Consider the following 20,330-nt stretch of genomic DNA (forward strand, 5'->3'; position numbering starts at 1 on the left):
CCAGTATGCTGCAAGTACTGTTGTAAATGACAACATTAACGAGAAATCTACGGAGAACAAGTGGGAGAGAATCCTACGCGCCAATACATTAAGGTAATCCAAGGGAGCGTTAACGTAACTTTCACTGTCTCGAGTGGGAAGGAGCGACCAGTTCTGCTGTATGTCACCTGTACCGCTTTCTGAGAAACTTTTATAGAGGTTTAATACAACGAGGGGATCTTTCAAGGTGTTGACTTACCACCTATAAAAGAGATAAAAGTTCTTAAATGTCTATGTAGGCACGTTACGTTACTTTTTTATGTTTACAGTGGTTTGCCAATCTTTGCACCATGGAAAGACCATTCACTTTGTAACAAAAAGTTTCCAATGTGTCACATCCGTGTGCACATCTATGTTGTCTGTGAAGAGTCTTGTGGGGCTACGTATGCTATCTTTCAGGTCATTTACATAGAGTAGGGACAATGGCGGACCGATCACAATACCCCTAGGTACGTCGATCTCTAACCACATTTCTGATGACGTCTGTCTATTTACAAAAGATATATTGAGATATGTTTGCTAACAAATTCTTTATTAAATAGCATATCTGCTCGGATATTGAGTACGCACATATTTAAGACGCGATAATGCAGACCAGTATCGAAAGCAAATCGCATTATGGTAAAAATACGGCTTTTTTTTCCAATAGCGTTGTAGCTGTGTATAAATTTAGTGTGACGATCCTCACAGTTGATTAGGAATGCTAATCTCTTATACCATTTACCATATTAATTTACTTTTCATGTTAAGTTCAACGCTATTTCCATTGGTAATGCAGTAAACACTGAACTTCGGTTCCCTTTCTCCCCAATCTCACTGCAGCATGCCATGTGTAATCTCTCAAGCTCTTATTCTTAGCTTATCGATGGTAGACAGTCTAGGATACATAAAAACTTTGTTTGTGAATGACCTAAAATAAAAATAAAAAAACGGTTTTTCCCTGTCTCTTCCTGCCCCATATCCTGGAATACGTTCTCTGAGGAAATATCGATCTTCGTTAAAGCAGTTGCATAACGACAGACAGTCTGTAGATAAACCCACCGCTGTACTGAAATTTCCTCATCAGTTTCTCAGCCAGGTGGGGGACTCATACACGATCCAGTGTAAGCGATGCTCAACGCCTACGACTAATGGATCGAACACCCCTACTTCACGTGCTTGTGCTAATCGAGAAAAATCCGAAGTAGTTTGCAAGTGCACATACTGAAGCAAACTTCGTTTGAATAAACAAAATAAAATGGTTTAATATTTTTGTTTAGAATTTAGTAATTCTGTGAAATGACAAAGCAGGTAACTGCTGCAAGAAAAATGTTGTAGAAGCATGTGTGGTTATGTGAATGATAGGTAGTGGCTATAGGAAGATTAAAGAAACCAAAAGCACTTGTATGAGTATTAAGAGCTCCGAGGACGAGCCAGTACTAGTGAATGAGGGAAGGCTGAAAATAATACATAAATGGGCTACACAAAGAGGACAGTCTTGAACACAATATTATGGACAGAGAAGAGAAAGTGAATGAAGAGGAAATGGTGGATGCGATACTACGAGAAGAGTTTAACAAAATAATGAAAGACCGAAGTCTAAACGAGGTCCGTGGAGTAGACGACATTCTCTCAGGATTGTTGATATCCGTGGGAGAATGTACTACGACAAGACTGTTACACCTGGTATGCAACATGTATGAGACGGGTGAAACACCTTCATGCTTGAAGAACAACGTAATACATCAAATTTCACTCAAAGATCTTTGTACTACCGAGACATCATTTTCATAAGTCAGGGTCGAAAAAAAAGGAAACAAAATATGTTCAGAAGAATAAAAAGACTGGTAGAAGCAATCCTCGGAGAAGGTCGGTTTGATTCTAGCGAAATATAAGAACACTTAAATCAGTAATGATGGCATTCTTTTCTCAGAAGATAGCTGAAGAAAGGGAAATCTACATTTATACCATTTGAAGATGCAAAGGAAGCTTTTGACTATCATGACTGGAACGCATCAAATAGTGGCTTGCACAGTTTAAAAATTAGTGACGAGGTTAGAAAGGTAGGCAAGTAGAACCATGTAGAAGTTCTGCTGCTTTCGATGACCATGTGACCTATTGTTCATTACAGTCACTGACACTAACAATTGTCCTTAAGGGATCTGCAGTAAATAAAAGGCAAAAGCGTGAATGACTCTTCTACAGAATTCATTCAGAAAGGAATGGAGGAATGTTGTCGCGTCTCATCCCCATGTTGAATTTCACCTACACCAAGTAATTTTCCACTGCATTAGTACTCTCGACATAACTGTCAAAAATAATCTAACTTCCTTAATGCTGCATACTCCCATTAAAATATATATTTCTGAGCCAGATCTTAATTACCAATGTTCACAGCTATCGAAATTGGATTCGGTTCAGTGTGGATAACAAATGTACATAAACCTGTGAATGATACAATGAATACATTTGCGCACTGCATGAAACTTGTGTAGATTAGATTAATACTAGTTCCATGGATCATGAATACGATATTTCGTAATGATGTGGAACGAGTCGAATTTTCTAATACGTGACATAATTAGGTTAATTTAACAACATACTTAAGTTAATATAACAACTTTATTTTTTTGTGTTTTTTGTTTTTCTTTATTTTTTATTTTTATTTTTTATTTTTTAAATATTTTTTTCTTTTTTTTCTTAATTTATATCTAAAAATTCCTCTATGGAGTAGAAGGAGTTGTCATTCAGAAATTCTTTTAATTTCTTCTTAAATACTTGTTGGTTATCTGTCAGACTTTTGATACTATTTGGTAAGTGACCAAAGACTTTAGTGCCAGTATAATTCACCCCTTTCTGTGCCAAAGTTAGATTTAATCTTGAATAGTGAAGATCATCCTTTCTCCTAGTATTGTAGTTATGCACACTGCTATTACTTTTGAATTGGGTTTGGTTGTTAATAACAAATTTCATAAGAGAGTATATATACTGAGAAGCTACTGTGAATATCCCTAGATCCTTAAATAAATGTCTGCAGGATGATCTTGGGTGGACTCCAGCTATTATTCTGATTACACGCTTTTGTGCAATAAATACTTTATTCCTCAGTGAGGAATTCCCCCAAAATATGATGCCATATGAAAGCAATGAGTGAAAATAGGCGTAGTAAGCTAATTTACTAAGATGTTTATCACCAAAATTTGCAATGACCCTTATTGCATAAGTAGCTGAACTCAAACGTTTCAGCAGATCATCAATGTGTTTCTTCCAATTTAATCTCTCATCAATGGACACACCTAAAAATTTGGAATATTCTACCTTAGCTATATGCTTCTGATTAAGGTCTATATTTATTAATGGCGTCGTACCATTCCCTGTACGGAACTGTATGTACTGTGTCTTATCAAAATTCAGTGAAAGTCCGTTTACAAGGAACCACTTAGTAATTTTCTGAAAGACAGTATTGACAATCTCATCAGTTAATTCTTGTTTGTCAGGTGTGATTACTATACTTGTATCATCAGCAAAGAGAACTAACTTTGCATCTTCATGAATATAGAATGGCAAGTCATTAATATATAATAAGAAGAACAAAGGACCCAAGACTGACCCTTGTGGAACCCCATTCTTGATAGTTCCCCAGTTTGAGGAATGTGCTGATCTTTGCATGTTACGAGAACTACTTATTTCAACTCTCTGCACTCTTCCAGTTAGGTACGAATTAAACCATTTGTGCACTGTCCCACTCATGCCACAATACTTGAGCTTGTCAAGCAGAATTTCATGATTTACACTATCAAAAGCCTTTGAGAGATCACAAAAAATCCCAATGGGTGGTGTTCGGCTATTCAGATCATTCAAAATTTGACTGGTGAAAGCATATATGGCATTTTCTGTTGAAAAACCTTTCTAGAAACCAAACTGACATTTTGTTAGTACTTCATTTTTACACATATGTGAAGCTACTCTTGAATACATTACTTTCTCAAAAATTTTGGATAAAGTTGTTAGAAGGGAGATTGGACGGTAATTGTTGACATCAGATCTATCCCCCTTTTTATGCAAAGGTATAACAATAGCATATTTCAGTCTATCAGGGAAAATGCCCTGTTCCAGAGAGCTATTACACAGGTGGCTGAGAATCTTACTTATCTGTTGAGAACAAGCTTTTAGTATTTTGCTGGAAATGCCATCAATTCCATGTGAGTTTTTGCTTTTAAGCAAGTTTATTATTTTCCTAATTTCAGAGGGAGAAGTGGGTGAGATTTCAATTGTATCAAATTGCATAGGTATGGCCTCTTCCATTAACAGCCTAGCATCTTCTAATGAACACTTGGATCCTACTATATCCACAACATTTAGAAAATGATTATTAAAAATATTTTCAACTTCTGACTTTTTGTTCATAAAGTTTTCATTCAATTTGATGGTAATACTGTCTTCCTCTGCTCTTGGTTGACCTGTTTCTCTTTTAATAATATTCCAAATTGTTTTAATTTTATTATCAGAATTGCTGATTTCAGACATGATACACATACTCCTGGATTTTTAATAACTTTTCTTAATATAACACAGTAGTTTTTATAATTTTTGATAGTTTCTGGGTCACTACTCTTTCTTGCTGTCAGATACATTTCCCTTTTCCGGTTACAAGATATGTTTATACCCTTAGTAAGCCATGGTTTGTTACAAGGTTTCTTATGAGTATATTTAACTATTTTCTTGGGGAAACAGTTTTCAAATGCATTTACAAAAATGTCATGAAATAAATTATATTTTAAATTGGCATCAGGTTCATGGTACACCTCATCCCAGTCTAACTGCTGTAGGCTTTCCCTGAAATTTGCAATTGTTAAATCGTTGACTGAACGTACTACTTTGGAGGACTGTTTAGTATTGCTGAATGGAGCTATGTCATATATTGTAACTAGCTGTGCACCATGATCAGAAAGACCATTCTCAACAGGCTGAGCATTTATCTGGTTAAACTTATCTTGGTCTATAAAGAAGTTATCTATCAGTGAGCTGCTATCCTTTACCACCCGAGTAGGAAAATCAATAACGGGTGTCAAATTGAAAGAACCGAGTAATACTTCAAGATCATTTTTCCTATTACCCTCTTTCAGAGAATCTACATTGAAGTCCCCACAAATAATAATTTGCTTCCCCCTGTCTGACAGATAGCACAACAAGGAGTCCAAATTTTTCAGAAATAGATGAAAATTTCCTGATGGGGACCTATATACAGTTACAATTATAAATGTGCCTTTATTTAATTTAAGCTCACAGGCACATGCTTCTATATGTTTCTCTACACAAAACTTTTTTGTTTCTATACTTTTTGCACAATGATAACTTTTGACATATATGGCAACTCCTCCTTTCTCCATATTTTCTCTCATTACATGTGCAGAGAGCTTATATCCACTTACATTTACCTTATCCATATCAGTAACAATGTGATGCTCAGACAGGCATAGTATATCTATTTCATTCTCAGCTTCTAAATCTTCTAAACAAACCAGAAGCTCATCTACTTTATTCTTTAAAGTCCAACATTTTGATGAAATATACTTACATTATTTTTAATTATACTTTTATGAGAACCTTTCCTTATTCTAACATTTGCAGCACTCTCCTGTCTGAGTTTCTCATTGTGCTTAGGCCTAGTTCCTATACCAGTGGTCACATGGTGTTCAGAGAGGCAGATTATGTCAACTGGGTTGGGTGACTTTAATTCATCAATGCAATTACCTAGGACTGAGATACAACTTGGTGGAGATAAAATTTCTGGTGATTGGTGAAAATTTATAATTGATAGCTGTGATTGGTGATCAAATGTGCTAGAATTGTGCTGTTTAATTTCTTTCCTAAACTGAAGATTTGTTTCAATCCTGACCTCTCGTAGAACTTGATATCTTTCTGTCTTACCTATCCTAAAAAAGGTGCTGCTCCAACACCTGTAAGCACTGGTATTTTACCATTCATGGCAGTGCCTCCCCCCCTTAAATTTCCTGCTATTACCCCAGCCAGTTTCCCCTTCCCTTTCCTGTTGAGATGTAGGCCGTGCCTGGAATAGTCCCACCTACTGAGATAATCAACAGGAACCACACCAATATGAGCCCCCGCACCCGACCCAAGCAGCCGTTCCAACTCCAAATTAACTCTCCCAACAGAAGAGTTCAAATGAGGCCGGTCATGGCGTCTCAGGACAGATACAAATTCAACATTGGTGTGTCTCGATGCCGACGCAATCTTTACCAGGTCACACTCTATCCTGTACCCAGGATCTCTGTCGATGCTGTTCCCTGGCCCTCCCACAATAACCACAGTGTCTTCCCTGGTAAATCCTTTACAGAGTGAACCTAAATCCTCTGTCATCTGATCCAGACTAGCACTTGGTTTGAAAAAATTTGTGACCTGGTATTCTGGTCCTAATTCCTCCTGCAGAAGTTGGCCTACACCTCTGGCATGAGAACTGCCTAACAACAAAACTTTCTTCCTTTTCGATGACTTTCCTACATTCTTTTTCAATTTCCTATTGAAAGTTTGTTGTGTCCTGTCTACACCTGCCTCTGCTTGAGGCTCATCAGTTTCTAACTGAAGCAACAGGTCAAACTTATTTTTGTTAGAGCTTTCGTGCTGAGAGGTCGTGGTCCTTATAAGAAACTATTTAATAACTCCCTGTGGGAGGTCATGGTCCTTATTAGAAACTATTTAATAACTCCCTGTGGGAGTCACCTTCGGTAGAATGACTCGAATATATACTTGAATTTAAGTGTTATACAGGGCACCACCATTCGGTAATACCGAAGCCGTGAATCTTTTTATGAATGAAGCATTAGGGTATTACCAGCATTTTAAAAAAGCAGTGATTGTAAATACAAATATAACCTATAAGTCGACGTAAATCGAAAGTATTTGACGAGCAAATGTAAAAAAGCAAGAAAATTAGGGAGGTGGGGAAAGAAGAAGAGATGTTGTCGACTGCCTTATAGTTGGTAGAGTGGTAAGTGCTATGGGATAATGTTTCCTTTACCAAAAGCACTTGGCCACACAAGGCACGGTGACTTTCGAGTACTTATGAAGATGTAAAATTTGGTATTAAAGATATTTTCTATAGTGTAAGGTTGAAAGTCATCTGTTATAAACGTCTTTGACGTTATGTATCAATATGAGAGTAGCAAGTCACTCTAATAATTCAAAGACCTACTAGTCTATGTTTTCGCCTCAAAGAGAAGTCTCTTCTTCAGCTGAGTAGAGAGACGCATGTCTACATGTAAGTCATTCTGAGCAAATCTTTGTCAGCCAATCAGGTTACTTGGTGCAGATTTGAAATACGGTTGGTCAGTGTGACTTGTAACACATTCCAGTCTTCCGTTTCTCTGTAAACCATATAAGATTATTTTCTGCTTTTTGTGAATGTTTGTACGTTCGTGTGGTCCGTCAGGGGACACTTTTATATGAATACGGAGATGGTATCTGCTCTTTCGGACGTGTCCGAAAGAACAGATTAGATTGGTGATCTTGCAGCTCTCGAAGAATGAAATTACAATGAAATCCAGACCTTTAGTTGCGTAGAGGGGTTGATAAATATCAAGGGGGACAGTTGAAAATGTGCGCCCCGACCGGGATTCGAACCCGGGATCTCCTGTTTACCTGGCAGGCGTTCTATACGTCTGATCCATCGAGGAGACAGAGGATAATGCGACTGCAGGGACTTATCTCTGGCACGTTCTCAGTGAGACACGCAATTCCAACTAACTGTCCACACGCTACATTTGCAATACCTCTGTCCACTAGACTCATTACTTGCGCCAGTCGATATACCTATTACCGTAAGAGTTCGGGCAATGTGAGTGCATCCGCACTGAAAAATATTATTGACCGGTAAGCCTTATTTATATGAAGATTGTATCTGTTGATTCGGACGTGTCCGAATCGGAAATCGGTAAATTGACTGCCGCGAGTAATGAGTATAGTGGGCAGGTGCACTGTAAATGTAGCGTGTGGACATTAAGTTGGAAATGTAGGTCTAACGGGGAGCATGCCAGAGATAAGTCCCTACAGTCGCACTACCCTCTGTGTCCTCGATGGTTCAGACGAGGAGACCGTCTGCTATGTAAGAATGAGATCCCAGGTTCGAGTCCCGGTCGGGGCACACATTTTTAACTGTCCCCGTATATCATCGCCTGTACGCGGCTGAAGGTCTGCATTTCACTGTAATTTCACACTTGCATATGTTGTTCATAAATTTTCTTTTCTGCTTTCTCAATAATAACTGGAAATGAAATTTAAATCTCTCACGAACTACTTCACTTTCGAAGTCATGCTTCAATCTGCGATCTTTTATGCTCATATGCACATGTGCTCACTTACCTTTGTCCATGCGAGTGCCATGTGCGAATGTAACATTTATAAAGAAATGCCTTTGCCAGAACTAATAAAGCGATAAACTACCTTCAACAGAAACAGTACGTTCCCATCTTATGTTCAATTTCACAGTCGAGCAAGGTAAATACGAATTGCAGAGAAATTCAGTATATGTGCTGTAGTAGTGAACGCATCGAAACTTTACACTGCTATGAAAACAACTTTGTTGTTACGTCTTAGGACACATGGTGTGCAACTGCATAGCATGTGTCTCTCCTACAAGAAATGTGGCATTCACGTTGACAGGTTGTTTTAGGATGGCTGAAAAACGTGGTTGCAACTTGTCTTCCATTCATTTACGTTAAATGACGCCTTTATACGACCCGTTGCTCTGTGAATGTTTGCCTACTACGTGATATTACATTCAGTGTGTTCAGATCGTGATTTTATTCATTTATGGGTCCAATTTCATGTAAAGGGTGAAAATTTCAGGGCATTAATACCAGACCCCATAATTTTCTGTGCATTCAAGTTAAATTAGAACCGGTAGTAGCACCTTTCAAGGTCCTCATCTATCATAAAACCCTACGTATCTTTGTGGCATTTACTTTTCCGAAGGAGTTAACAGATTAATATCATGCTCATATTGCATGCGTTTTGTCAGTGTAAACACAAAGAAATGTTAGTACAAGAGCTACAGGGAAACAGTCAGCAAACAGTACATTTGAGAGGATTGTCAACATCGTGCACTAAATTTTCTGCGGTTTTCGTAAATTAAATACGGCGAATGTTAAAATGGTTGTTTCCAATGTCCCACCACAGTATTTCTGGCTTTATGTTTGTCAAATCGGAGCTGATGCTCTTCAGTCTTTAATGAATTTCCTGTCGATGGGACACTGAATCTCAACGTTACTTGTTGTTTTAATTCCATCACTGAGCACAGCATAATGCATAACCTCAACAGCTGTCGAAGGCTCCTTCGTCACTATACGGCTGGCCTACAACAAAACACGCAAACTGAAGTGGCGACGACGCCATGACTCACCTGAAGAAGCTGGGCTCCCGGCAGTGGTTGGCTCGCAACTTGCTCACCAGGATGCACACGATGTGTGCCAGGAACACAGAGTTCACCTGCACACACCCAACAGCGTAGTTCACAAGCCAGCAAAGCATCTGCTTACTGTATAGGAATGTGAAAAATGTTAAACAGAATTGTAACTAATGCTGCCTAAAATGATCAGCATATAGACGAAATAATGCGTGTATTTTTAAATTAGCTACTTGTTCACATTGATCCACATTCGTCAATGTATAAAAACTCCTAAGAAATACGATGGTAGTCTGGGCACATTGGATATTAAATTGCAGGGCACTCAGACTGTCGCTCAACAGATTCAGTGAAAGCATCAAGTAAACTTTTCTACGCTATATTTTGGAATGTACCTTCTGTATCCGCTGCTTAACTACTGTTTCTCCCAAAATGTATATCAGCTATTAACATTGTACTTTTTATGTATTTAGAGATTAAGAATTTGACAAAAGTAAATAAGATCTACAAACAAAATGTAACATACAATGAAATAAACAAAGAGGTAACTTTTGGTATCCAGTCAATACTTACTGATGCACGATGAACGTAAAAGGTGTGACCTTACTTTCAGGACAGTCATCATACACACAAGAAACAATATGATATTTGGATTTGAGTCATGGCTCGCTTTCTTTCCACATCAGACACTATTTTCTACAAATTGTAGTCCATTAATTATGGGAAACACAAAGATGTGGAACATACTAGCATAACCGATGAAACTCTTTCTTACATGAACTTCTTTACACCTATACAGGGTGGTCCGTTGATAGTGACTGGGCCAAATATCTCACGAAATAATCATCAAACGAAAAAACTACAAAGAACGAAACTCGTCTAGCTTGAAGGGGGAAACCAGATGGCGCTACGGTTGGCTCGCTAGATGGCGCTTCCATAGGTCAAACGGATATCAAGTGCGTTTTTTTTTAAATAGGAAACCACATTTTTATTACATATTCGTGTAGTACGTAAAGAAATATTAATGTTTTAGTTGGACCACTTTATTCGCTTTGTGACAGATGGCGCTGTAAGAGTGACAAACGTATCAGTACGTGGTATCACGTAACATTCCGCCAGTGCGGACGGTATTTGCTTCGTGATACATTACCCGTGTTAAAATGGACCGTTTAACAATTGCGGAAAAGGTCGATATCGTGTTGATGTTGGCTATTGTGATCAAAATGCCCAACGGGCGTGTAATATGTATGCTGCTCGGTATCCTGGACGACATCATCCAAGTGTCCTGGCCATTCGCCGGATAGTTATGTTATTTAAGGAAACAGGAAGCGTTCAGTCACATGTTAAACGTCAACCACGACCTGCAACAAATCATGATGCCCAAGTAGGTGTTTTAGGTGCTGTTGCGGCTAATCCGCACATCAGTAGCAGAGAAATTGTGCGAGAATCGGGAATCTCAAAAACGTCGACGTTGACAATGCTACATCAACATCGTCTGCATCCGTACCATATTTCTATGCGCCAGGAATCGCATGGTGACGACTTAGAACGTCGTGTACAGTTCTGCCACTGGGCACAAGAGAAATTACGGGACGATGACCGATTTTTTGTACACGTTCTATTTAGCGACGAAGCGTCATTCACCAAAAGCGGTAACGTAAACTGGCACAATATGCACTATTGGGCAACGGAAAATCCACGATGGCTGCGACAAGCGGAACATCAGCGACCTTGGCGGGTTAATGTATGGTGCGGCATTATGGGAGGAAGGATAATTGGCCCCCATTTTACCGATGGAAATCGAAATGGTGCAATGTATGCTGATTTCCTACGTAATGTTCTACTGATGTTACAACAAGATGTTTCACTGCATGACAGAATGGCGATGTACTTCCAACGTGATGGATGTCCGGCACATAGCTCGCGTGCGGTTGAAGCGGTATTGAATAGCATATTTCATGAGAGGTGGATTGGTCGTCGAAGCACCATACCGTGGCCCGCACGTTCACCGGATCTGACGTCCCCGGATTTCATTCTGTGGGGAAAGTTGAAGGATATTTGCTATCGTGATCCACCGACGACGCCAGACAACATGCTCAGCGCATTGTCATTGCATGTGCGAACATTACGGAAGACGAACTACTCGCTGTTGAGAGGAATGTCGTTACACGTATTGCCAAATGCATTTAGGTTGACGGACATCATTTTGAGCATTTATTGCATTAATGTGGTATTTACAGGTAATCACGCTGTAACAGCATGAGTTCTCAGAAATGATAAGTTCACAAAGGTACATGTATCACATTGGAACAACTGAAATAAAATGTTCAAACGTACCTACCAGTTACCAACTGTTCGTCTAAAATTGTGAGCCGTATGTTTGTGACTATGCCAACTAGCTCTGCAGATGACGAAGAAATTGATGAAATGTATGATGAGATAAAAGAAATTATTCAGGTAGTGAACGGAGACGAAAATTTAATAGTCATGGGTGACTGGAATTCGTCAGTAGGAGAAGGGAGGGAAGGAAACATAGTAGGTGAATATGGATTGGGGCTAAGAAATGAAAAACGAAGCCGTTTGGTAGAATTTTGCGCAGAGCATAACTTAATCATAGCTAATACCTGGTTTAAGAATCATCAAAGAAGGTTGTATACATGGAAGAACCCTGGAGATACTAAAAGGTATCAGACAGATTATATAATGGTAAGACAGATTTAGGAACAAGGTTTTAAATTGTAAGACATTTCCAGGAGCGGATGTGGACTGACCACAATCTATTGGTTATGAACTGTAGATTAAAACTGAAGAAACTGCAAAAAGGTGGGAATTTAAGGAGATGGTACCTGGACAAACAAAGAACCAAAGGATGTACAGAGTTCAGGGAGAGCTTAAGGGAACAATTGACAGGAATCTGGGAAAGAAATACAGTAGAAGAAGAATGGGTAGCTTTGAGGAATGAAATAGTGAAGACAGCAGAGGATCAAATAGGTAAAAAGACGAGGGCTAGTAGAAACCCTTGGGTAACAGAAGAAATATTGAATTTAATTGATGAAAGGAGAAAATACAAAAATGCAGTAAATGAAGCAGGCAAAAAGGAATACAAACGTCTCAAAACTGATCTCGATAGGAAGTGCAAAATGGCTAAGCAGGGCTGGCTATAGGATAAATGTAAGGATGTAGAGGCTTATCTCACTAGGGGTAAGATAGATACTGCCTACAGGAAAATTAAAGAGATCTTTGGAGGAAGGAGAACCACTTGCATGAATATCAAGAGCTCAGATGGAAACCCAGTTCTAAGCAAAGAAGGGAAAGCAGAAAGGTGGAAGGAGTATATAGAGCGTCTATACAAGGGCGATGTACTTGAGGACAATATTATGGAAATGGAAGAGGATGTAGATGAAGATGAAATGGGAGATATGATATTGCGTGAAGAGTTTGACAGAGCACTGAAAGACTTGAGTCGAAACAAGGCCCCGGGAGTAGTCAACATTCCATTGTAACTACTGACAACCATGGGAGAGCCAGTCCTGACAAAACTCTACCACCTGGTGAGCAAGGTGTATGAGACAAGCGAAATACCCTCAGACTTCAAGAAGAATATAATAATTCCAATCCCAAAGAAAGCAGGTGTTGACAGATGTGAAAATTACCGAACTATCAGTTTAATAAGTCACAGCTGCAAAATACTAACGCGAATTCTTTACAGACGAATGGAAAAACTGATAGAAGCCGACCTCGGGGAAGATCAGTTTGGATTTCGTAGAAATGTTGGAACACGTGAGGCCATACTGACCCTATGACTTATTTTAGAAGCTAGATTAAAAAAAGGCAAACCTACATTTCTAACATTTGTAGACTTAGAGAAAGCTTTTGACAATGTTGATTGCAATACTCTCTTTCAAATTCTGAAGGTGGCAGGGGTAAAATATAGAGAGCGAAAGGCTATTTACAATTTATACAGAAAGCAGATGGATATGAAAGGGAAGCAGTGTTTGGGAAGGGAGTGAGACAGGGTTGTAGCCTATTCCCGATGTTATTCAATCTGTATATTGAGCAAGCAATAAAGGAAACAAAAGAAAAGTTCAGAGTAGGTATTAAAATCCATGGAGAAGAAATAAAAACTTTAAGGTTCGCCGATGACATTGTAATTCTGTCAGAGACAGCAAAGGACTTGGAAGAGCAGTTGAACGGAATGGACAGTCTCTTGAAAGGAGGGTATAAGATGAACATCAACAAAAGCAAAATGCGGATAATGGAATGTAGTCGAATTAAGTCGGGTGATGCTGAGGGAATTAGATTAGGAAATGATACACTTAAAGTGGTAAAGGAGTTTTGCTATTTGGGGAGCAAAATAACTGATGATGGTCGAAGTAGAGAGGATATAAAATGTAGACTGGCAATGGCAAGGAAAGCGTTTCTGAAGAAGAGAAATTTGTTAACATCGAGCATAGATTTAAGTGTCAGGAAGTCGTTTCTTAAAGTGTTTGTATGGAGTGTAGCCATGTATGGAAGTGAAACGTGGACGATAAATAGCTTAGACAAGAAGAGAATAGAAGCTTTCGAAATGTGGTGCTACAGAAGAATGCTCAAGATTAGATGGGTTGATCACATAACTAATGAGGAGGTATTGAATAGAATTGGGGAGAAGAGGAGCTTGTGGCACAACTTAACTAGAAGAAGGGATCGGTTGATAGGACATGTTCTGAGACATCGATAGATCACCAATTTAGTATTGGATGGCAGCGTGGAGGGTAAACATCGTAGAGGGAGACCAAGAGATGAATACACTAAACAGATTCAGACGGATGTAGGTTGCAGCAGCCACTGGGAGATGAAGAAGCTTGCACAGGATAGAGTAGCGTGAAGAGCTGCATCAAACCAGTCTCAGGACTGAGGACCACAACAACAACACAATGTTTGTGACTATTACAGCGCCATCTATCACAAAACGAAAAAAGTAGTCCAACTAAAACATTCATATTTCTTTACGTACTACACGAATAAGTAATAAAAAATGGGGTTTCCTATTTTAAAAAACGCAGTTGATATCCGTTTGACCTATGGCAGCGCAATCTAGCGGGCCAACCATATCGCCATCTGGTTTCCTCCTTCAAGCTAGACAAGCTTCGTTCTTTGTAGTTTTTTCGTTGGACGCTTATTTCGTGAGATATTCGGCCCAGTCACGATCAATGGACCACCCTGTGTAACTAGAGACAACATACGAGGCATATTCTGGAAGAAAGATCCGATTAGACGTGAAATGGAAACCACTGTGAAAACCTGATGGAACTTCGCACAGATGTGTTGGGCAGTGTCTTTAGTATGCCAGTCGATCACTTCACGTCAGTCTTTTCTGTTCAGAGCGCAGAGTGATCACGTAGAAATGTCTGTGTCTCCCCCCAAATATGTGGATCTGGTGAGAGACTTTGCCTGAAGCTGTGCAGCCCACATAACATAAATGTCACGCGTTTCTTTCATCAAGACAATTGTCAGCCGCATTCTGCAGGGGCAATGAAGACGCCCCTGCAGCGTTTTCGATGGGAAGTGTTTCATCACCCACTCTGCTCACATGAACCGCTGGCTACAAAGACAACATTTTGGCACTGACAACGAAAGGTAGGCCAGCGTAGAGAATTGGCGGAAAGCACAGGCGGCTACTTTCTGTGAAGAGGGTTCTGGAAAGTTTGTATAACGCCACGACAAATGTCTAAGTCGGAGCAGCGACTATTTAGGGAGGTACCTGGAAGGTGTGGCTAACTGTTGCGAAAAAAAAAAAAATATTTTGACTGTGGTTTTCAATTCACGACCGATCGGACCTTACTTTCCGAACAGCCCTCGTATCTAGTGTGGTTGCTGACATTCCTCATTTTTCCCTGGTACACTTTCTCATTGTACAGTTTGGGTTCTCCTCGAAAGTGTAATATCAAGCCCAAAATCCGGTATTGCGATTTCAACTCATCCGTTTGAATCATTTCCTGCAGTACAGAGGATCCCATAAACAAATAAAATGCATTGTGTCCTTGCAACACAGGACGTAGTACCTAAATTGTATTATGTCTGAAGTTACAAAGATACAATGTATTTGTACTGGATGGTTATAATTAAGCTGGCCATGGTTCGAGTGCCACAGTGTAAGCTGTACACATGGCAGAACAATGAAACATCGTCGGTATGTTCATTAAGCAGTGCACTCACGGAGTATGGCGAAAAAAATAATGGTTCTACTTTCTGCGACCAGATGAAAATATGGCGATGTAAGCAGTGAGAATGCGGTGTGGACGCAGAAGAGGAGGAGGAACGCTCAAAGATATGATAACGGTTCTTCTGGCACGTTTATTAGAATATGGTCGCAAGTTACAGCTTGTGTTCTCTCGACTCAGCAACATGCTGCATCGTTAACATGGCATGGTCGACAGCTGCTAACAGCATATCCGGTATAATCAGACATATATGTCGTCGTATGGTATTCTACTTATCTGGAAAAGTCCGGAAACAATCGTGATAGGCACCATCTTTCAGATATACCCACAGCAAGAAGTCACATGAATTTGGGTTTGGGGATCTGGAAGGCCACAAATCTTGAAATTGCTTTGGGTTCAAGCGGCCTTTACCGAATGTTTCTCGAAGCAAATTTTTCACTTCGCAAGCGATATGTGGTGTCGCCCCATTTTGCATGAAAACAGCGACGTGGACACAGTTGCGTTCTTGCAATGTTATGATCACTTGGTGCCCGTGTAGGTCCTTATAATGCCTAACAGGTACACGTTATGTCATCACCTCGGAGAAAACCGGACCGCGAATAAAGGAGGTTGCGAAGCCACACCACACTGTCACCCAAGCTGAGTGCAGTGGATGTTTCTGCACCACGTGTTGTGAAGTAGAACCCCATATGTGACTTCTGTGAATTGACGGCACCGTGCAGAGTAAAATATGACTCATCCGTTCAAAGAATATTACCCAGCCGCGCGTCATCCATTTCCATGCTTGCCAAGAAACGTAAGGCAAAGACATGGTGTTGTAGCCTGTCCTGGGGCTTCACTTGGTGTACTTTCTGAATCTCGTGTAAAATGTGCGGCAAAATCTTTTCAACTGTTGACCAGGGAAGAGACTATTCCTGTGACAAAGCTCGACTACTGGCAGCAGAATCTGAGGCATGTGCTGCGCGGTCAGCTATAGCTACAGTAACTTCATCAACGACTTCCATGGGAGTGGGCTGCCTCCCTCTCCCCGCTACACCACCTAATTCACTTGCTACTTCGCATTTCTTCATCATATTATTCAACTCATTTGTTGACATGGGGCCTGTTTGCATCTGTTTCAGTCGCCGATATTCCTGAAAGCGCTAGTGTTGCTAGTGTTATGAAAAAACAACTTTACCAGCAGTGTGCTGTCTTTCTTCTCTATAGCCACTGTACATCGTACGGAAAACTTCAACCTCCTTAATCCTTTACACCAACAGTCACTTCACAAAAGAAATCAACGCGGACCACCAAGAGACAAACATCATACTGAAGTCAAAACAGGAAACATTTCACATTCTGAATGTTTATAGTGCCACATTTTCAGCTGGCGTCACAAAGTGGAACCATTATTTTTTTCAGCATACTCCACGAGTGCAACGTTTAATGAACGTACCTACGGCATTTCACTGTCATGCGACGAATACACTGATTACTCCGAACACTGTCAGTTTAATTATAACCACCAGGTATGGATAAACAAACCTAAGAGTGGCTTTTATATCTGGCTCCATTGCTGAAAGTAGCAACAAGATCCCACCCTTTATACGCCAGAGATACGGTGTCAGTGATGAGTTTTGTAATTGGAACAGAATGTTAACATTTAGCATGTCAGAATAAGATTACAAAAATTGTTTTCATTATGCGATAGGCTTCAAGCTAGATATATGCTGCGTTTACTCGTAATAACAGAGTTCGGCATTAGAATCTCAGTTACCCGTGTTTACGTTTCAATAGTGGTTGCCAACACCCTTGTCTTTCAATTTCAAAATAATAATATTATTAATGGGATACTAAATTACGTTTTGTTATGCGTGCTATTATTTTTTGAAAACCTCGTTTCAATATATTGAACTGTTCAGCAAATAGAAGAAGAGTTTCATCTTGCCCAATTCAACCCAGCATAGGCCAAAGGATCATACCAGAATCGACAGTTTGCCATGAACAACTGATCCAATGCCTTGAGCAGCCTCCCATAAGTACAATCCTAAAACTGTGTATAGAGATGAACACAGAGACATACTTCATTTTCAAATGTTATTTCAGTTGATGAAGGGAAACAGGCTAGATCACTTCTGATTCCACTGTTCCCGCTAATACTTAGTGGGAAAGAGGCACTGCATACATCCTGAACAGGAAAGCTGACTAAGAAAATGATCCAGGCAAGTAGACATGAAAATGAACTAAGAGAGTGGTCCAGGCAAGTGGACGTGAAAGCTGATTACGAAAACTATCCAGGCAAGTGGCTCTGAAGGTTGAGGGGGTACGATGAGGGGCATCCTGAGCGGGCACGCTTAGATGGAAAGTTCTCCACAAAACCTGTGCCGGCAAGTTGGTCACGAAAGCTGATCAGGCAAGTTGGCCACGAAAGCTGGGCACGAAAGCTGGCCACAAAAGCTGGCCACAGAAACTGAACTTCCTTAGGAGTGATTGCTGTGTAATGTATGCGATAGCTGTTAGGAAAAGCACCAACAAACCGCTTAGAAATAGCAGTGGAAGTGGCTGAATGATGTACTTCATTTATTCTGCGGCTAAGAATTCCCATAACAATCAAAGAAATTAAGTTATTGTTCACTGTATCTTCCCACATCATGATGTTCATACCTCTCACTACCAAACATAATTTTCTGTCCACTGAAATCAATGGTAGCCGGTTTCATGGTGATGAGTTCGAGAAAATGCCTGACAAACACAGAGACAGATAGTAGCCCAGATTCCAGCTAGGATTCATGATGGCACCAGTCACACTCTGGGTGCAACCTCAGACTTCTGTTTAAATAGCTACAGAGTGAGTAACGTCTTACTTGCCTGCTGTGGATGTCAAAGATATGACAGAATATTTGTTCACAGGACAAATAAATATTTAAAATGAATTAAAATTACGATTAAATGGCTCATTGAAATGCAATGATCTCAGGTGAGAAGAAACCGTTGCGATATGGTGCACATGCAACATAATGAAAATATCATGAGGTCTAAAAAGTTTTGTACTTTATGGCCTCGAAACTGGATATGGATATGACTTTCAGTTTGGGAATTTTAGGAAAATTTCAGAAAATTCTAATTTGGATGACCAAATGGGGAACTAAAACGTAGTCAGCCAGACAGTGAGATCCATGTCTTGACCAGTGCACCGTTTCATATTGTGAGGCTAACAGATGTATCAAGGAATATGTATGCTACTACCAACCAGGAGGATGAGCAAGTGGACAAATCTTTGATAACTGTTACATTGACTAATACATAGCAGACATATAACGTTCAACGAGTACGTTATTTTTTATAAGATCCCGTCAACCAGCCAGAGGTACACAATATTGCCTTATTTTAAATCTGTTAACTTCTAGAACATTGATTGTCAACTCTGCCCTAGACGTCAACAGTGTTTACAAATCCACACTTCGCTAAGGAATACCTAAAATTACTCCCATATCTACAAACGACTCACCATCCACTATTAACAGGCTACGCAATACCTTACAATACGTCCTCCCACCAATCATGAAACTCAGTGAGTAATACATAACATAACATTATGTATTAATAGCGCGATACTGAACAAAGGATTATTATCAAACCAGCGAAGACTGAAAGCAGCTTACCTCTTGATTCATAGGAAATCACGTATGAAGGGTGGGAGTTTGAAATGCCACGAAGAGATATCTCTGTGCCAATCGCCATGAGAAGGTTAGGTTTGTTTCGACTGGGTCACTATGTTCATTATGTTGTAGCTGGTGACTGATGCAAAATATACGGAATGTCCGTATTGTGGGAAACCCTATAGAGCAACAGTCCTGTGGATTCACCTCACTTTCAAATCAACAGTCATACCAAAAGATAAGTCTGTGTATCCAATATATTGCATGTACTTCTGGTCAGACGAGAAAGAGGATTCTATTTTGGACCTCAAATCCAATGAACTGTCATCCAGTATTAGGAGATTGTTCAGGACAACGTTAAAATGAGTATACCGTGCAGTATTGGCACGAATCAAATACGATAAATTTGAAAATAATGCCTCCAATATATTTTCGTCTAACTAAAACAAATGCAAAGAACATAGTAAAGTAGTTAAATAGAGCTAAATGTCAACTACAGACCGTCATTTTCCCATGCACTCACCACGATTCGTTATTCACTTTGGGTAATGATAAACAAGATCCTGCATGTCTGATACAGCTGAACCTAGTCACTGTCTGACGACAGTATCTGAGTCTGGGAAACTTTGCCCGCTTATTCCATCTGTCATAGATAGAGCGAGACGTGAAGTGAATGCAGTGATATAGCGAAGCCAATTTTGGTAACAACTTTCAAACTCACAAACTCTAGTGGGAATGGCCTTATGTTGCAAGCGGAAGTTTGCCTTCATCTCTGTCCTCACACTGGAAATTTGAGCTTTCAGCTTAGTCACTTTTGTGCTGTAGTGTACTGAACTAACAATTGTTTCAGGCTCTAAGACATACAAACCATCCATACCCTGTCTATCCCAGAAACCCATGGACAGTACTTTGTCTGTGTCTCTGGAGATAAAGGTGTTCAGAAAACTGCCAACTTGATCCTCGTGCTGGTGCAGTTGACTTCCGCCAAATTTGCATTCGATGATTGTTTTAGTCTTGTGTAAACATCCAGAGTACCATTTTTTTGTTTTG

The 20,330-nt window shown here is 39.8% G+C and overlaps 1 protein-coding gene across 1 annotated transcript in view; it reads right to left on the reverse strand.

Annotated features, from left to right (window-relative positions):
* Positions 1-20,330, reverse strand: part of LOC124789110 (calcitonin gene-related peptide type 1 receptor-like) — a 151,018-nt gene that overhangs the window by 33,366 nt on the left and 97,322 nt on the right. The window contains exon 6 of the mRNA XM_047256397.1: positions 9,437-9,522. Coding sequence (XP_047112353.1) covers positions 9,437-9,522 — 86 coding nt within the window. The remainder of the gene's footprint in view (positions 1-9,436; positions 9,523-20,330) is intronic.

Source organism: Schistocerca piceifrons, chromosome 3 (genome assembly GCF_021461385.2).
Source record: "Schistocerca piceifrons isolate TAMUIC-IGC-003096 chromosome 3, iqSchPice1.1, whole genome shotgun sequence".
Lineage (NCBI taxonomy): Eukaryota > Metazoa > Arthropoda > Insecta > Orthoptera > Acrididae > Schistocerca > Schistocerca piceifrons.